Source organism: Musca vetustissima, unplaced genomic scaffold, assembly GCF_032173495.1.
Source record: "Musca vetustissima isolate MV318-11 ecotype Yass unplaced genomic scaffold, APGP_CSIRO_Mvet_v1 utg63244, whole genome shotgun sequence".
NCBI classification, from domain to species: Eukaryota; Metazoa; Arthropoda; class Insecta; order Diptera; family Muscidae; genus Musca; species Musca vetustissima.
In genome coordinates, this window is record NW_026887327.1 from 63331 (window position 1) to 83296 (window position 19966).

A 19966-nucleotide genomic window follows, 5' to 3' on the forward strand; every position below is an offset into this window, starting at 1 on the left:
GAAAATAATTAAGAAATTTTCCAGGTATTAATGCAGCAATAATCCCAAATAAAACGCTAATTTGTTTATCTAAAACAACAAACAAGCACAAGCAGGCCAGCTTTCCCGCAGGTAGGTGCATTTGAATATTCTCTTGCTATAAATAAATGAAAATTTTCTTATGATTTTCCACAGTCAGTGACAAGCAGAACCGGACAAGACAGCAAGCAAACTTTCTTTGTCTGAACAACACCACCAGCATTTTATTTGGAAATAAATTGAAATTGAATTAAAAAAGAACGAAATCAAAGATGACAATTGAAGTGGCCGCCACCAGTGGTAGTGTTGCAGTTCCAACGAAAAAAGACATATTATCCCGCACGCTTAAACAATCCGGCCATGTCGGTTTCGATAGCCTTCCCGATCAATTGGTTAATAAATCGGTACAAAATGGTTTTGTATTCAATGTGATGTGTATCGGTGAAACGGGTTTGGGCAAATCCACCCTCATGGATTCCCTCTTCAATACAAGTTTTGAATCAACACCCAGTCCCCATACGCTACCCAATGTCAAACTAAAAGCCAATACCTATGAACTGCAAGAAAGCAATGTCCAGCTCAAATTGACCATCTGTGATACTGTGGGTTTTGGTGATCAAATCAACAAAGAGAATTCCTTTAAGGCTGTCGTCGATTATATTGACACCCAGTTTGAGGCCTATCTGCAGGAGGAGTTGAAAATAAAACGTTCCTTGGTCGATTATCATGATAGTCGAATACATGCCTGTCTGTATTTTATTTGCCCCACTGGGCATGGTCTGAAATCTTTGGATTTGGTGTGTATGAAACAATTGGATAGCAAGGTGAACATTATACCCATCATTGCCAAGGCTGATACTATTTCCAAAACGGAGTTGCAGAGATTTAAGGCCAAGATACTGGAGGAGCTGAAAAACAATGATGTAAATATTTATCAATTCCCGGTGGATGATGAAACAGTGGCGGAGACAAATGCCCTTATGAATGACCACACCCCCTTTGCTGTGGTTGGTAGTAGAGAATTTGTAAAAATTGGCAATAAATTGGTAAGGGCCCGTCAATATCCATGGGGCACGGTACAGGTTGAAAATGAGCTGCATTGTGATTTTGTTAAGCTACGTGAAATGTTGATACGCACCAATATGGAAGATTTACGAGAGCAGACCCATCAAACCCATTATGCTTTGTATAGGCAGAAACGTCTCAGTGAAATGGGTTTCTGTGATGTGGACAATGACAATAAACCCGTATCGTTTCAACAAATTTTCGAAATTAAACGTGCCCATCATCTCAGTGAACTGCAGGCTAAAGAGGATGAAGTTCGCCAAATGTTTGTACAACGTGTCAAAGAAAAGGAAGCAGAGCTGAAGGAAAGTGAACGTGAGCTGCATTCACGTTTTGAAAAACTCAAAAAGGAGCATGCCGAAGAGAAGCGGAAATTGGAGGAGGCCCGCCAGAAGCTCGAAGAGGAATATATTGAATTTACAACACATAAAACAAATTATGTGGCTTCTCATCACACCATGACACTGGGCAAGAAGGGGAAGAAATAAAGCGGTACTCCTTCCTTCAGGAGAAGACGCCCTAAGAAAATTCTGAAACAAGACCAGTAACCAGACAAAGTATTGCCATCAAAAAATATTTTTTATCTCATAATACTACACAAGACTTCTTCATTCATATGTACATTTTTTGGAGTGCTTTGTTTTTTACTTTTTGCAATTATTTTTATAAATATTTTTTTGTTTATTATTTAGTTATTATTTTTTAATGCTATTTTATCCTTAATTAAGTATAACTCAAAGGCCAGTTTTTTTTAAATTTTGTTTAATAAACAATAAAATATTCAAAAAAAAAAAAGATAATCGAATTTTAAAAAAATCCTAAATAATTGTGGGAAATTCTAAAACTATTTTTAGCATTCAAAACGTGAATTATTGACTCACTATCACCAATCACACACCATGTCAACATCAAAAAATGTTTATCTTCTAAAAGTAAACAGTCTTGGGAAAAATGCTGATAAGCACTCGTCATTGTCACTATTGGATATTTCAAAATTCGAAATTTAAATACTGTAATACATAAAAGATTACTAATGTAAACACAAGCACGCTTCAGGGATTCAAAAAAAAAATACTGATAACGTCAAGTAGTTACGATGAGCTAGGTTCATGCGGAAAAAAATTTGTTGCAGCGATTTGGAAATTTTTTACCATAAGAGGAATTTTTAATTAGTTATTTTGGATACTCATTGGATAGCTAATCTTCCTATAAAAATAGCAATATCAGTTCTAGTTTCGGTATAGCCTCCACATAATTTTATGGATTTTGGACACATTTTTTCAACCAAAATAGCTGAAATTTTGTATTTTTGGGGTTCTCATTGGAATGCAAATCTTCCTAACAAAAATTATCAATATCGGTTCAAAATTCGGCTTAGCCTCCATCTGAGAGTACCCTCAATATTTCGAGTTTTGGAAATTTCAGACACGTTTTTGAACCGAATGGACTGAAATTCAGTATTTCAAGTTCTGAATGGATAACAAATCATCCTACCAAAAATTAGCAATATTGGTGCACTTTTTTTGGGTAGCCCACATATAGGTTACCCATAATTTTTAGGACACATTTTTTCAACCAAAATGACTGTAATTTTGTATTACGGCTTCTCATTGGATGACAAATGATCCTACCAAAAATTACCAATATCGACCCAAGTTCTGGAGTAGCCCCCATATAACCGCACTTCGGATTTTCGGTATTTAGGGTTCGTGTTTCAACAAATTGGCTGTAATTTAGTATTATGAGTTATCATAGGTTAGCGAATCTCCCCACCAAAAATTAACAATATCGAACCACCTTTTGGGGTAGCCTCCAAATAACGGCAATTCCGATTTTCGCTATTTTGGGTCCGTTTTTCAATCGAATTGGCTGTAATTAAGTATTTTTGGTTATCATTGGATGGCAAATCATCCTACCAAAAAGAATCATGATTGGCCCATCATTCGGGTAGCCCCCATATAAAGACGGTTCCGATTTTCGATATTTTGTGTTTGTTTTTCAACCAAAATGGCTGTAATTTGGTATTTTGCAATCTCTCTAGGTATAAAAGCTCCACACCAAAAATGATCAATATTGGTGCACTTGTTAGTGTAGCCCCCATATAAGGGTACGCCGTACATTTTGATATTTTTAAGAATTTCAGACATGTTTTTGAACCGAAAAAAATAACAAAATTGATATTTTGGGTTCGTACTTCCCATGTTCGACATTTTGACATCTTTAAAAAATGCACGCATTGTGTTGGTCCCTAAAAAATGCACGCCTACTGTAGGTCCTAAAAAATATCCGTTTAAAAAATTCACGCATTGTGTAGGACCTAAAAATATCCGTTTAAAAAATGCACGCCTACTGTAGGACCTACAAAATATCCGTTTAAAAAATTCACGCCTTGTGTAGGACCTAAAAAATATTCTTTAATTCCTTGTTCACGCCTTGCCTGATGGTTCCCTAAAAATATTCTTTAAAAAATTCACACCTCGCCTGATGGTTTCTTAAAAATATTCTTTAAAAAATTCACACCTCGCCTGATGGTCCCCTAAAAATATTCTTTAAAAAATTCACGCCTTGCCTGATGGTTCCCTAAAAATATTCTTAAAAAATCCACGCCTCTTATTGATGCCCTATAAATATTCTTTAAAAAAATCTACGCCTTATGTAGATCCCCAAAATATATTTTTTGTAAATCAAGTTTTTATTAAAATTTAATAAATTGATATTTAATTCACACGTTTTCATTTCTCTCTTTGTTAAATAGCATCTCCGGTGTAACAACGCCCTTTGCATAACATGTGTCATTGGCAACACTCAACGTTATTATGGCATTTTCATTTCTCTCTTTGTTAAATAGCAACGCCCTTTGCATAACATGTGTCATTGGCAACACTCAACGTTATTATGGCATTTGCTGATGCAATTGTCAATCACCACACATTGTCGATAACTGATTTATCGATTACTCACAAGTCGACTTGTTAGTCCCTAAACAGCAGTGGCAGCAGCAGCAGCAGTTGTGGAAGGAAAAAAAACTTTTTTAACTTATTTTTTGCATGTGTGCGGGTGTAAGTGAACGTCTGTTTTTGTTAAACTCATGAAATTGCCAGGTTTTTGGCATTCTCCTCCTCCCCCCTTAAGCTTTCTTATCAAGCTGGCAATTTCATAATTTTAACATATCGTGCAAGTTCTGTTGTGCTTTAACTAACTTTCCATCTTTCTCTTTGGCATTTTTTGTCTTCCGTTGTGTCGTTTCTTTTTTTGTAATCATCGTGTGCAGAATAAAATTGCAAGTGTGTGTTGGTACAAAGAAAAGAAGCAGAAACAGTACGGCCGTCACCGACGACGACGACGAACGGGTGAAAAGTCAACGACAACGCCGAAGAAGAAGCGTGTAGCTGCCAATATTATAATTCCTCAACATATTATTGTGTGGTAGTTGTGGCTTAAACTACGTGGGACTTTCCCAAGGAACTCATTTTTTTTACCCCCACCTTGGGTTGGGTGAAAAGTAAGCAAACGCCGCGGTACTGATCACAAGCCAAGGAATTTTTGGCAGGGCCCTTAGTGGCCGGAGAAGAAGTCGGAAGCAAGAAGGTTTCTTCCGAGAAAAAAGGAATCCAGCAAAAGTGATCAACTTTTTTGTTGTTGTTCTTCACTCTGTGTGTCAAGTTCAACGCCAAGCAGCAGCAGTTTGACACACCAGCACTACCACCACAGTGACAAGACAGCCAGCCAGCGTGGTTTTCCCTATATCCCAAAAAACACTCACCAATACCAACATCCAACCAAACAACCAACCAACCCATCATCAACCAATCAACATGTCGGCAGACCCTAAAACGCAAACAACCCAGCCACCGATATCTCAGCTATGGCCAGGTTTTGGTGCCAATACCTCGGATATCACCAATTTAAGTAGTTCCACAACATCAGCAGTCCCTGTTAATAAACCATCCCTCACTGGTAAAAATCATTCGAACTCCAACAACAACAATAATAACAGGGATTACGTTAACTTCAATCAATTTATAATGCAACATAATCTTTTAGCTGGAGGTGGAGGAGGAGGAGGGAGTGTCGGCGGTGTTCATCCCTCTGGTTCAGCGACATATACAAATAATGGTGGTGTCCTAGATGCTGGCCTATTTTCAAATCCCATTATGCCTCAATATCAAGCTCAAGATCCTCATCATCATGATTATCGTTCCGCCAATAAATCGCAACAACAACAGCAGTATCATGTAAGTAAATTTCGTTTTTGTTGCTATGATCTTAATTATTGTGTTTTTTTTTTTTATTTCGTAATATCTAGGGTAGTAGGTGTGTATGTGACATGTGTTTGATAAAATATTTCGGTTCTAAGAAATCAAAGACAGTAGTGCTGGGATGATTCACACGCAAAAACAAGTCTTTCAAGACCCCAAGTAGGCTTGGATTTTTTAAAAATATTTGTTCAAGGGCCATAGACAAGAGTGAATTTTTAAAAATATTTTTTCAAGGCGTGGATTTTTTAAAAATGTTTTTTCAAGGCGTGGATTTTTTAAAAATATTTTTTCAAGGGGTGGATTTAAAAAAAAAATATTTTTTTAAGTGGTGGATTTTTAAAAAAATATTTTTTCAAGGGGCGGATTTTTAAAAAAATATTTTTTCAAGGGGTGGATTTTTTAAAAATATTTTTTCGAGGAGTGGAATTTAAAAAAATTAAGGCGTTGATTTTTTTTTAATATTTTTTCAAGGCGTTGATTTTTAAAAAAAATATTTTTTCAAGGGGAGGATTTTTAAAAAAATATTTTTTCAATGTCCCTAAAAAGTAGAGGAGCTAAAAATATTTATATTTTTAAAGAAATATTTTTTTTTATCAAGGCATAGATTTTTTAAGAGAAATATTTTTTGGTCCATATTTTATGTTTGGCCCCATATAAGGTTACCTCCTATATTTCAGACTTTTTGGGAGTTTGGTCATCTTTTTCAGTCGAATGGACTGTAATTTATTTTTTTTGGATAGTAGTAAAGCTTCCTACCAAAAATTATCAATATCGGTACACTTTTTAGGATAGTCCCCATATCAGGGTACCTGCCAAATTTCGGTATGTGGGGAATTATGTGCACGTCTTTCAAACGAATTGGCTCTAATTTTATCTTTCTACCAAAAATTATCAATATTGGTCAACTTTTTAGGTTAGGGCCCATAAAAGGTTACATCGCATATTTCGGACTTTTGGGGAGTTTGACCATGTTTTCCAGCCGAATGGACTGTAATTAATTATTTTGGATACTCATTAGGTAGTAAATCTTCCTACCAAAAATTATAAATATTGGTCCACTTTTAGGGTAACCTCCATATAAAGCTATCTCCTAAATTTCGAACATTAGGGGGTTTGGACACATTTTTCAACCGGACTACCTGAAATGATACACTTTTGAGTTGTCATTGGATTTGAAATCTTTCTACCAAAAATTATCAATATTGGTCCATTTTTTAGGGTACCCGCCATATGAGTTTACATCTCATATTTCGGGCTATTGGGGAATTTTGCATGTTTTTCATCCGAACTGTCTGATAGCTCCCATATCAGGGTACCTCCTAAATTTCGGTATTTTGGGGAGTTTGGACACGTTTTTCAATCGTATTGACACTAGTTTTCTCCTGATAACAATTTACCATGACAAAACTTTCACATATAAAGTTCCGATCGATTTTTAAATCTGATTTTTTATTCAATTTCTTCAATTTCCATTTTTTAATATTTAAGTAGTTGAAATTTCCGCCTCCGGGTTCAAAGCCGATACAATAGCCATTAGTACACCCTTTATGATTTGTTCACGCCATTCAAGCTGCACAGTCAAACGACAATTTACCCCACCAGCTGCTGTCTCCCGTTCATATTCTTCACCATATAAATCTTGAATATCATCGAAGGCATCCACTTTATCCTCATCGTTAGTTTTCGATTGCAAAGCCGTAAACCAATTAATAATATCCTTATTATCCTCCTTTCCTCTGGCATCCAAGCTCGCAATGAATTGTTCCACATCCTTAATTATCACGGGTAAATCATTTTGCAAAAATTCTTTTTTCTTAGCTTCCTCATCGGTGTCCTTTAAATTCTTTTGATAGCGTGACCATATTTGATTTACCTCACGGTGACGCAGATCATAGCGTAGATTTTCTATGGTGAAAAATAGCGTATGCATTTTACGTTGCAACGAACAATTTGTGGGTGCTTTTCCATAGCCTTCTGAAGTCGTTATAAAATCTTGTAAATTTTCTTTAAGTTCGGAATATTGTTGCTGTTTGTTGGCGGGGATTTTTTCATGGTTTTCTTTATACCACACGGTGTAGTCTTTAAGGACATCCGGATAGATGGAGGTTTTCTCGACAATTTCATCGGAAATAATTTTATTTACTTTCAATAGAATGGTGTCGAATAATTGATAACGTTTATGATAGGTTGGGGATATCGAAGAAGACGTCACGGGTTCACTGGTTGTGGTTATGATCGATGAAGATTTTCTGGGTGCTGCCCATGAAATCTGGGACGAAAAAAGAATTATAGTTAAGGTGAATACATTTTTGATTTTTCTAACTCACCTGTATTGCCAAGAGCAGCATACAAATATTGAATAAAATCTTCATAATATTTTTTAAGCGTCTATTGTTCCCTCTTTGTGTTCTGAAATACGACTATTTGATACGCCAGTGTTTTGAAAATCACTTGAACAATTTTGTTTAATATATTCCGCTTTTCTTATCTCTTTAGATTAAGTTCATCACCTTTAAGCTTCAATATTATTATTGCCATTAATGGCAAATTCAAGATAAGCTTTCCATTTTATGGTGGGAGACTAGTTTTCAATATAAATTCGGAAAAAAATGAGAGCGATCTTGAAATTATTCGGAACAAAAAGATTTTCCCTGGAAATGTTGAAAAAGATAGTGCTTTGAAATGTTGCCCTCACCTTGCTATTATTACTAAGTTATTTGTTTTTCGAATTTGGATATATTGGTCCACTGTTTGGTATAGCCCCCATACATCGGTACTCCCAATATTCGTTACTTCGGGTGCTTTTTTCAATCGATTGGGCTCCCAATATTCGTTACTACGGTTACTTTTACTCCCAATATTCGTTACTTATGGTACTTTTTTCAATCGATTAGGCTGTAATTTGCTATTCATAGTTCGCGATGGATGTGAAACTTGCCTACTAAAAATTATCAATATCGGTCCACTTTTTAGGATAGCCCCCTTATAACCGAACCTTTCAATTTTCAATATTTCGAGAATTTCGGATACCCTTTTTCAACTAATTTTGCTGTAAATTGATATTTTTGTTCTCATTTGGTAACACATCTTTTTACCAAAAATTATCTACATTGGTCCACTTTTTAGGGTGACCTCCATATAAATGTACCTCCCACATTTCGGTATTTCGGGGGAGCTTAGACATGTTTTTCATTCGAATTGGCTGTAATTTGGTATTTTCAATTCTCATTGGCTAGCGAAGATTTCTACCAAAAATTATCTACATTGGTCCACTTTTTAGCGTGGCACCCATATAAATGTACCTCCCACATTTCGGTATTTCGGGGGAAATTTGAAAACGTTTTTAAACCAAATTGTCTGTAATTTGGAACTTTGGATTCTCATTGGGTAGAAAATCTCTCTAACAAAAATTATCAATATTGGTCCAAGTTTCTGCGTAGCTCTCATATTCTGTATTTTGGGATTGTTTCCCTGCCGAATTGTCTATAATTTGATATTTTGGGCTCTCATCGGGTAGAAAATTTCCCTAATAAAATAATAAATTTCAGTCTGCGATTTAGGGCATTTCCGATTTTCGGTATTTTAAGTTCCTTTTTTCAACCAACCATTTCATATTTTGGATTCTCATTAATTAGCGAAGCTTCCTACCAAAAGTAATCAATATGGGCCCAAGTTTCGAAGTAGCTCCCATATAACGATACCCGAATTTTAGGGTATTTTGATCAACATTTTCAATTGAATTGCCTGTAATTTGGTATTTTGAGTTTTCATTGGTTAGCAAATCTTCATACTAAAAATTATCTAGATCGGTCAACGTTTTGATATAGCTCTCATTTAAGGGAATCTCCCTAATTTCGGCATTTTGGGGAGCTTGAACGCATTTATCAACAGAATTGACTTTAATTTGGCATTTTGGATTCTCATTGGGTAGCGAAGCTTCCTACCAAAAATGATCAATATTGATCCAAGTTTCGAAGTAGTTACCATACGATACCCTAATTTTAGGGTATTTTGGTCAACATTTTCAACCGCATTGTCTGTAATTTGGTATTTTGAGTTCTCATTGGTTAGTAAAACGACGTACTAAAAATGTTTGTACGGACGATGTTTTGATATAGCTCCCATATAAGGGTACCTCCTAAATTTCAGTATTTTGGGGAGCTTGGACACGCTTTTTAATTGAATTAGCTGTAAATTGGTATTTTGGGTTCTCATTGCGTAGCAAATCTTCCTACCAAAAATTATCAATATCAGTCCACTTTTAAGAGTAGCTCCCATATTAAGGCACTTTCGATTTTCGGTATTTTGGTTTCGTTTTTCAACCGAATCGGCTGCAATATAGTATTTTGCGTTCTAATTCGATGTCAAATATTTCTACCAATTATTATCAATATACGTACACTTTCTGGGGTAGCCCCCATATAAGGGTACGTCCCAAATTTCGTTAATTTGGTGTGCTTAAGCAGGGTTTTTAAATTAAGTGGTTGTAAGTTAGTATTTAGGGTTCTCATTGGACCACCCAATGAGAATCCTACCAGAAATTATCAATATCGGTTAACCTTTTGGTATAGCTTCCATAAAAGGGTATCTTCCCTATTTCGATATTTTGATGTTTCAGAGATCTTTTTTCATTCGAATTGGCTGCAAGTTAGTATTTTGGGTTCGCATTAGGAGACAAATATTCCTACCAAAAATAATTAATATCGGTCCACTTTTTAAGGTAGCCCCCATATAACGGCACTTCTGATTTTCGTTACTGTGAGCACGTTATCGCATCGAAGAAGCTCTATTTTTATATTTTAAGTTCTCATTGGGTAGGAAATCTTCCCACCAGTTAACGTCATATAACGGAACCCCCCAAAATTCCGAATTTTAGAGATTTCGGACCTGTTTTTCAAACGAATTGGTTTTAAGTTAATATTTAGGGTTTTCATCATTTCATCGTAACAAAAATGTTCAATATCGATTAACTTTTGGGTACAGCTCCCTGGTAAAGGTCCATCTGCCTTTATAGTTATTTTGAAGGTTCTAGGTGCATTTTTGGTGCACAACTTATTCACAAAACATTTTCAATATCCCAATAGTCCATGGTTCTATGCAGCTCCCACACAAAGACCTTGGGTTATATTTAGTATGTTCAAGATCTTGGTTCACTTATTCCACCTGTTTGGTATTTCGTTTTCTTTTGATTTTAGGTGTTTTTGATGTCCAACTTATGTTCGAGTAGAAGTCAATCTCTCGCGATCTTTACGACTTTATTAAGGATTTTGTTTATTAAATTTGAAGTATTTTATGAATAGTTTTCCGGGACCCAAATAAGCGGGAATTTTTTAAATACTTTTAAGAATATTTTCAGAGAGCCTAAGAAGTGTGACTTTTTTCAGTTGCCATATATTTTAGAGTCCCAAATAAGCGGGAATTTATTTTTAAATATTTTCAGGCACACAAATAAGCGGATTTTTTAAGAATATTTGTTCATGACTCAAGCGATTGGTTTTTAGGATTTTTTCAGGGAGCCCTAATAAGCGGAAAATTGTTATTTTTTTTATAATTTCAGGGACCCAAAATGTTTATGAATAGTTTTCCGGAACCTAAATAAGCGGGAATTTTTTAAATACTTTTTCAGGAACCCCAGATTGTTTAAGAATATTTTCAGAGACCCTAAGAAGTTAGATTTTTTTCAGGTGCCATATATTTTTCATGGACTCAAGCGGTTGGTTTTAAGGATTTTTTTCAGGGGGCCCTAATAAGCGGAAAATTGTTAATTTTTTATTAAAACCATTTTTTAAGTGCCCCAAATAGGCGTGGACTATTTTTTTCCAAATAAAGGGGATTTTTAAATAATTCATGGACCCAAAATAAATATTTTTTCAAGAATCCTTGAATAAATCCACGCCTTGAAAAAATATTTAAAAAAATCCACGTCCTGAAAAAAATTTAAAATCCACGCCCTGAAAAAATATTTTTTTAAAAATTCAGGCCTTAAAAAATATTTTTTTAAAAATCCACGCCCTGAAAAAAATATTTTAGAAAATCCAGGCCTTGAAAAATTAATTGAAAAAATCTTTTGTTTTAATCCACACCTTGAAGAAATAATGAACGTCTTAAAAAGATTTTTTTTTAAATTTACGCCATGAAAAAAATTTTAATTCACGCCTTGAATATATATTTTTTTAAAACTCACGCCTTGAAAAAATATTTTTTTTTAACTCCACGCCTTGAAAACACCTGTTTGTTGACCTTAAAAATAATTCCAACATATTTTTTAAAAATCTTTTAAATTTTATTTGTTTTAATATTTTTTTATTAAAAATTCTAATAATTTTTTTTAACTTTCTTCTCTTTCCAGTACTTCAATTCCCCCAATCCTTACATGATGACTGCTGAAAATTTACCAAACTATAATGTACATCCTTTAAGTAATCCCAACTCCTCAAGTTCCTTGGGATTGGGACAGAATTTTTATGATCCCAAACCTACCGGAGGCTATGGTTTAAATTTTAATGGAAATGGTAGTGGTGGTGGTGGTGTCGGTGTCGGACTTGATAATGGAGACAATGGCAGTGGTGGTACACAATACTATGCAAATCCTTTTGCAACTGGTTTTGATTTTTCCAATACCAAGTTGCAGGCTACAGCACCTGAATTTGTGCCTCGTTTTGATAAACTTTCGTTGAACGAAACAAATCAAACAAAATTAGAGACTAATAATAATGCCAACACCAATGGCAATGTGGAGCCATTGGTCACGCAAACTACTTCCAATGGTCATCAGGCGGCGGATAAATATTCGGCTTCTACCGGCCCAGCTGATACCAGTTTTGAAAAGGAAGAAAAACGCCATCAGCATCGACGCAACAATAATCGTCACAATAACAACAAACAGGATAAGGAAAATAATCGCCGTAACCACAATCGTATTGAAAAGAATATGGAAAGATTTTCACGAAATTTACAAGAGAAAAATCACAATAATGATTCGGCATCGAATTCGAATTCATCGACTCCATCGTTGACAATGAATGGTGGAGGTGGAGGAGGAAATGGTGGTGGGTCCACAGGAAATCATCAACAAAATAATAATAATGGTGGTGGTCCTGGTGGGGTTCAAAAGAACACTGGGGCCTTTAGTAAATCTCAACAGCATCGGAATTCGGACAAATATAATCGAAATGGCAATGAACAAAATCCTGAGCAGAATGGTGGACATCAAAATAAACGCTATCAAAATGGCAGAAGATCACAACAGGAGTATGCAGAGGGATCAGTCGGAGGAGGCTCCGGAGGAAGAGACTCCGCAGGCGGCGGAAAACGTGAAGAACGTTTCGATCGCTACGAACGCAATGACCGCCCCGAACGCGGCGGCCGCAATCAACGCAACGATTATCATCAACGCTACGACAATTATCGCAGCAATAAACGCCGTGACGATTGGAATCGCAATCGCGATCGCATCAATGGCTTCCGTGTCGAAGAAAAATATTCCCATGACAATGGCAAAGATAGTCCCCTGCCCAGTCCCGAAAAGAAATCACCCAAAAAAGTGTTCCCAGAAAATGAAAAACTTTCACAACGTGAAAAGCTGATACGCGATATCGAATGCCGGCGCCTCGAATGTTTGGTGTGCGTCGAATCGATTAAGGCCCAACAGAGTGTATGGTCCTGCCACAACTGCTATCACATCATGCATTTGCAGTGTATCATTAAATGGGCCTCATCATCGAAATCAGACGACGGATGGCGTTGCCCGGCCTGTCAGAATGTGGAGAAAGATGTGCCACGCGATTATTACTGCTTCTGTGGCAAGTTGAAAAATCCCACGAATAATCATCAGGACATCGCGCATTCATGTGGAGAGGTGTGCGGCCGCATAGAGGGCTGTCCGCATGCCTGTACTTTGTTGTGTCACCCTGGCCCCTGTCCACCATGCCAGGCCCAGGTGAAACGAGAATGTGGCTGTGGCAAGACTTCCAAAACCATGCAATGTTGCATCAAGGAGACCATAGAGTGCGATTCCACCTGTGAAAAGCTACTGAACTGTGAACTCCACGTCTGCCAGGAGAAATGCCACGAGGGCAAGTGTCCCCCGTGCAAAGAGAAGGTTGATCAGAAGTGTCACTGTAGCAAAAATGAACGTCAGGTCACCTGCACCCGAGAATCCCACGACAAACACGTCTACTCCTGTGGCAAGCCCTGCGGCAAAGACCTCTCATGTGGCAATCACAAATGCAATCAATGTTGCCATGCCGGCGAATGTAAGCCCTGCAAAATGAGCCCGGACATTGTCACCTCCTGCCCCTGTGGCAAAATGCCCATTGTTGCGGAGCAACGTAAATCCTGCCTTGATCCCATACCTCTGTGTGAGGGTACCTGTGGCAAAACCCTAAAATGTGGCAAGGCCAGCAATCCCCATCACTGCACCTTTAAATGCCACGCCGGCAATTGTCCACCCTGCAACAAACAAACCGCCGTTAAATGCCGTTGCGGTCACATGGATCAAATGATAAAATGTCGCCAATTATCCACCAGGGCCGATGATGCCCGCTGCAAAAAACGTTGCACAAAGAAGCGGTCCTGTGGCAAACACAAATGCAATCAGGAATGTTGCATTGATATTGATCATTTTTGTCCACTGCCCTGCAATTACACGCTCTCGTGTGGCAAACATAAATGTGATCAACCCTGCCACCGTGGCAATTGTCCACCCTGCTATCGTTCCTCATTCGAAGAACTATTCTGTGAATGTGGTGCCGAGGTAATATATCCCCCCGTGCCCTGTGGCACCAAGAGACCTGTCTGCACCAAACCCTGTTCACGTAAACATCCTTGCGATCATGCCCCCCAACATACATGCCACTCATCGGCCACCTGTCCACCCTGTATGATGTTTACCACCCAATGGTGTTACGGCCAGCATGAACAGCGCAAAACCATACCCTGCTCCCAGAAAAGTTTCTCTTGTGGTCTGGCTTGCAACAAGCCGCTGCCATGTGGACGTCACAAATGCATAAAGACTTGTCATGAGGGCCCATGCCAGACGCCCGGTGAAATTTGCAAACAAAGTTGTACAACTGCCCGACCCAATTGTGGTCACAAGTGTATGGCCGCATGTCATGATGGTGATTGCCCTGAGACGCCGTGTAAAGAAATGGTGAGTGGGGGAATAACAACAACAAAAATAGATTATCATATGATATCAACAATTATGTTCAGAAAAAGGCCTAAAAAATGTCCTAAATCCAGACATATGAAAATTCTAAGAGGAAGTCTATGATCTGTTTAATGGAAGGCCTATAGCTCGTCTCATAGATTACCAAAATGTCTTCTTAAATTATAACCCATAGTTCCTCCAGAGAAGATCAAAAGTTCGTTCTTAAAAAAAACTTATAGCCCTTCTCATGGTGGGCTAAAATGTCTTCTTTAAATGGGACCTGTATACATTCTCAAAAAACAAAGGAACTAAAGGTTTTCTTAAAAAGGACACATATAGCTACTCTAAAGTTCCAAAAATCTAAATAAAGGATGCTCCAAAGGCCTACTTAAAAGAATACCAAAATGGCTCCCTCATAGAATACTACTAATCTTAAACCAACAATATCATCTTAAAAGGAGTCCTCGTCTTCGACCTATCCATCCTGTTTGCTATCCTATTAAAATTCCAATCGGATCTCCAGATAGAAGATCTATTGTTTATCCAATAAGATCGGTTTTATCTGATAAGAAAACCTATAACAATAACTATGGATTTTCCTATAAGATGCCCTATTGGAAGACTTATTGGTTATCCTATAAGAAGTCCCCATGGCTTTCCTATATTCGAATACGTATTCAAATACATATTAGAATACTTAATGGTCTTCCACTAAGAAGAACTGATGGTGATCTAATTAGAAAATCAGTTTGAATTACTATTAGAATACCATCATTTGTGACTTCCTATTAGAATTCCAATTGTATCTCCAGTTAGAAGACCAATTAGTGTTCCAATAAGACCGATCGATCCAATAAGGTCGATTGTTATTCTTATTAGAATAAAAATTGGCTTTTCTATTCGAATGCCGATTGAAGATCCTATTCATCTTCCTATTAGAATTCCCATTAAATCTCCAGTTAGACCTATTGTATTTCTAGTTAGAAGATTGAAGATCTATAGATCTAATGGCCACCCAACAAGAAAACTTATTGGCTTTCCAATGAGACCACCTCTTTTTCTTCATATTAGAAGACCTATTGACCTTCTTCTCATAAATCCTATTGGAATTACTATTAGAATATAATAATTGGCTTTCCTATTCGAATGCCAATTTACCATCTTATTCATCTTCCTATTAAAATTTAATTTCATATTAGAATTCCTATTAGAACATCAATTGGCTTTCCTATAAGAAAACCTATTGGTCTTCCTATTGGAAGACTTCTATTGGCTTTCCTCTAAGAAGTATTCCTATTAAGAAGTCCCATTGGTTCTCTTATTAGAGAATCTATTGATTTTCCTATTAGATCTATTGGTCTTCCAATAGCAATACATATGGGTCTTCCTATAAGAAGCCCTATTGGTATTCCTATTAGAAGAAATATTGGACATCCTACTAGAAGTCCTATTTGTCTTCCTGTTAGAATACATATTTGTTATCTTATCAGAACACCTATTGGTCTTTTTAGTGGAAGGCTCATTTGCATTCCTATTAGGAGACTTGTTGCCTATCCTATTGATCTTCCAATGAAAATTGCATTTGGATCTCCAAGTATAAGACCTATTAGAAAACCTTTTGATGTTCCTTTTAGAGGATTTATTGGTATTCCAATTAGAAGACTTATTGGTATTCCTTTTATAGGACTTATTAGTGTTCTTATTGGAAGAAATATTAGTCTTCATGTTAGGAGAACTATTAGTCTTCCTATTAAAGCACATATTGTTCTTACTATGAGAACAACCATTGATCTTTTTATTAGAATACATTTTGACCTTGCTATTAGAAGAGTTATTGGCATTCCTATTACATGACCTACTAACATTCCAATTAGAATACCACTTGAACATCCTATAAGAAGTTATGTTGGACTTCCTATTAGCAGATCTATTGATCTTCAGAGAGCATATTGGTCTTCTTATAAGAACTATTGGACTTTATATTAGAAGGCTTGCTGGACTTATTCCTATTAGAAAACTTATTGGCCTTCCTATTAATTGACCTACTAGCATTCCAATTTGATACTACTTGGACTTCTTATAAGAATTTATGTTGGACTTCATATTAGCAGATCTATTGATCTTCGAATAAGAACATATATTGACTCTCCAATAAGAATGCTTATTGATCTTCTTAAAAGAACTCCTATTGGACTTCCCATTAGAAGGTTTATTGGACGCATTCCTATTATATGACCTACTGGCGTTCCACTTAGACGGAGTTATGTTGCGTTTCCAATTAGAAGGCCTATTGACTTTCGAATAAGAATATCTCTAAGCCTTCCAATAAGAAGACCTATTGGTATTCTTAAATCTAGTTGATATTCCAATAAGACCTACTGGGATTTTAACTAAGTAAACTTATTGGGTTTCCAATAAGCATAACTTTTATTCTTCCAACTAGAATTCTTATAGGATTTCGTCAGAGACTTATTGACATTATTATGGACCCTATTTTTATTTTTTGTTGTTTTCTTCTTCTTTTCTTCCTGCAGGTCGAAGTACAATGTGAATGTGGTAATCGCAAACAGATGCGAACCTGTGCCGAATTGGTCCGTGAATTTAGTCGCATTGCCACCGCCCAATTGGCCTCATCTATGGCGGAAATGCAACGTGGCAACTATATGGAGTTATCGGAAATTTTAGCTCCCGTTAAACTAACCAATAAATCTAATAAAACACTCGACTGCAATGAGGAATGTCGTACCCTAGAACGTAATCGTCGTCTAGCGATTGGTTTACAAATTCGCAATCCTGATTTACCACAAAAACTAATGACAAAATATTCCGATTTTATACGCAAATTTGCTAAACGTGATCCGGCATTGGTGAAATCGATACATGATGCTCTTACCACTCTGGTGAAATTGGCCAAGGAAAGTAAACAAAAATCGCGATCACACTCTTTCCCCACCATGAATCGTGAGAAACGTCAGTTGGTTCATGAAATGTGTGAAATGTTTGGTGTGGAATCGGTGGCCTATGATGCCGAGCCGAATCGTAATGTTGTAGCGACGGCATACAAGGATAGGGTGAGTTGGTGGAGAATTAAATTAAAATTTTTTATTAATTTTTTTATTTCCTTTTTTTTTTAGTCTTGGCTCCCCGCCACCAGTATCATGGAGGTAATGGCTCGTGAATCTGGCCAACGGCGTGTCCCTGTACCCAGCAACAATGCCTGGGGTCTAAAGAGATAATGCTAAGAAAACACCAACTGCTGAAACCCTTTGTGAACATTTTTCATTTAATTTTTTTGATTGATTTAAAAACCCCTCGCCCCACACCTTCCAAAAAATATTACAAAATATTATTTTTATTCTTTAAATTTGAATTTGTATTGTATTTTTTTCTTCTTCTTTTTTTCATTTTTGTTGTTCAAAAAACAAACCAACATTGTGTAAAAACAAATTGGAATTTATAGCCATTATATTTCTTAAAGTGTTTTGAAAAAAAAAATCCCCAATCAAATAAAAAAGTGTTGGCTATAAATCCCTTAAATTATTTTCGTTCTATTTTTTTTTTCTTCCTAATTATTGTATGGCCGATTGAAATGTATAATGAAATTTACAAATCAACAATTATGCCCATTTAATTTTGTGTTTAAAAATTAATATTTCAATATTTTCTTGATTAAAAAAATAAACTTTATTTTCTTGTCACCGAAAATGAACCAAATTTAAAAATAAAATCAAACCCATCTTTAACTAAAAGTTTAACTGAAAAAACAAAAATGATCTACAAAATAGTATATTTTCAATCACACTCTCTCCCCCTCTGAAAAATTTGAAAACTCAAAATTAAACACACACCACTCATACAAGAAATAAACTTCTTCTACTACAACTACTATTACAAAACAAAAACTAAATAATAAAACTAAAAAAAGTCTATATAAATTTTGTTTAGTAATAAAATTGTTTATCAATGAACTGTAAACAGAAATTCAATTATTTATCGTTTTATTTTTGATGGGTTATTGTTCAAAACAAAAATTTTAAAATCCCAGCCTTTGTCTACTCCTCGAAAATAATTTTAAAAAAATCCCAGCCTTTGTCTAGTCATCAAAAATAGTTTTTTTTAAATACCAGTATTTTCGAGGCTTAGGTTAGGGATGTACGGTTGTTAGTAACAACCATCCGCTCGGAGACTATGTCCATTGTGATCATCCTTTTTTACCTGCAAAGAAAAGAAAAGAGGGAGTGAAAGAGCAAGGAGAGAAGATAGCGAGAGTTGAAGAGCGGAAAAAAGGTTATTTTAGACATGTCAAATTTTTGACAAAGCCTAGGATCTGGTTTGGGTCAATTTTAGGCTAGATTATCAATTGCATATCTTCCAAACTGTTTGTGTCTTCTGCTAATCAGCGATGGACATTTACAGAGGATATGTTCAATTGTTTCCAGTTCTTCTTCGTCCTCACATAGACGACAGTAATCCTCTCCACTGGAGTCACACTTAGAAATGAGAGATCTAATTTTGCAGTGACCAGTTATAATCCCTACAACGATTTTGGTCTCCCTCTTACTGTGTTCCAGCAGCGAAGACGTTCTTTTACGAGAGAATTAGAGATTCCGCAAGCAGGTTCCCTTAGCCATATGTTGTCGACTATCTCGCAGTAGAACGAGCGGATTCTGCCAATGAAATAGCCGATGGGAGGTTTCACAGATCTCTCAATCGGAAGATTGGACGACTGTGAGCCCCCTCGAGCAAGCTCGTCGGCTATCTCATTCTCTTCGATGTCACTATGTCTTGGAACCCAACATAAACTATCTGTCGTTTATCATTCAGAGCGGACTTGCAATCATGAACTGCTTTTACGTTTATAGTACGCGACATAACCGCTTTAAGGGCCGCCTGACTATCGACATATATAGTCACCGGTCCCGTAATGTCGGCATTCGTAATTGCAAGGATTTCTGCTTGAAAAACGCTACAAAGATTGCTAAGTTTATATGAGTTATATGTTTCTAATTTACAGTAAACGCCTGCACAGTGTCTTCCTCCATCTTTGACCCGTCTTTAAAGAATGACAGACCTGGCAGAGTTAAGGAGCCGCTAGTCCAGGATTCCCTACTAGGAAACTCTACTTTGATGTCATTAAAGTCTCTGTGAGAGGGAACATACTCACTAATATGACTACTCCAACCTGCCGTTATGTTTAGAATACTAGCATGACCATAGTTCAGCGATTTCAAGGCATCAGTTTCCCGGAGCCTTAGAGCACACCTGGCCGCCTGGAATTTAATCAGAATGTCCAATGGTTGGAGATTCAAAATTGCGTTCAAGGCTGCCTGTGGTGTACTTCTGAATGCTCCGGTGATCAGGATTTAGGCCGATCGCTGTACTAAACTCAATTTTGTGAGCAGCATAAGTAAGAATGGGTAGGAGATCGTCCCCAGATCATCCGCAGCTCTTACCTATGGAGTTCTTGAGTCCT

The 19966-nt window shown here is 36.6% G+C and overlaps 2 protein-coding genes across 2 annotated transcripts; both read left to right on the top strand.

Annotated features, from left to right (window-relative positions):
* The first annotated feature begins 343 nt into the window (after nucleotides 1-343).
* On the top strand, nucleotides 344-1571 carry LOC133334896 (septin-2-like). Its single transcript, XM_061543213.1, has one exon. It carries the CDS (start codon nucleotides 450-452, stop codon nucleotides 1569-1571), a length of 1122 nt encoding a protein of 373 aa, XP_061399197.1. The 5' UTR covers nucleotides 344-449.
* Nucleotides 1572-11718: 10147 nt separating this feature from the next.
* LOC133334898 (protein shuttle craft) lies at nucleotides 11719-17736 on the top strand. Its single transcript, XM_061543215.1, has 3 exons — nucleotides 11719-14493; nucleotides 17028-17564; nucleotides 17628-17736. Exons 1-3 carry the CDS (start codon nucleotides 11719-11721, stop codon nucleotides 17727-17729), a joined length of 3414 nt encoding a protein of 1137 aa, XP_061399199.1. The 3' UTR covers nucleotides 17730-17736.
* The last annotated feature ends 2230 nt before the right edge of the window (nucleotides 17737-19966 follow it).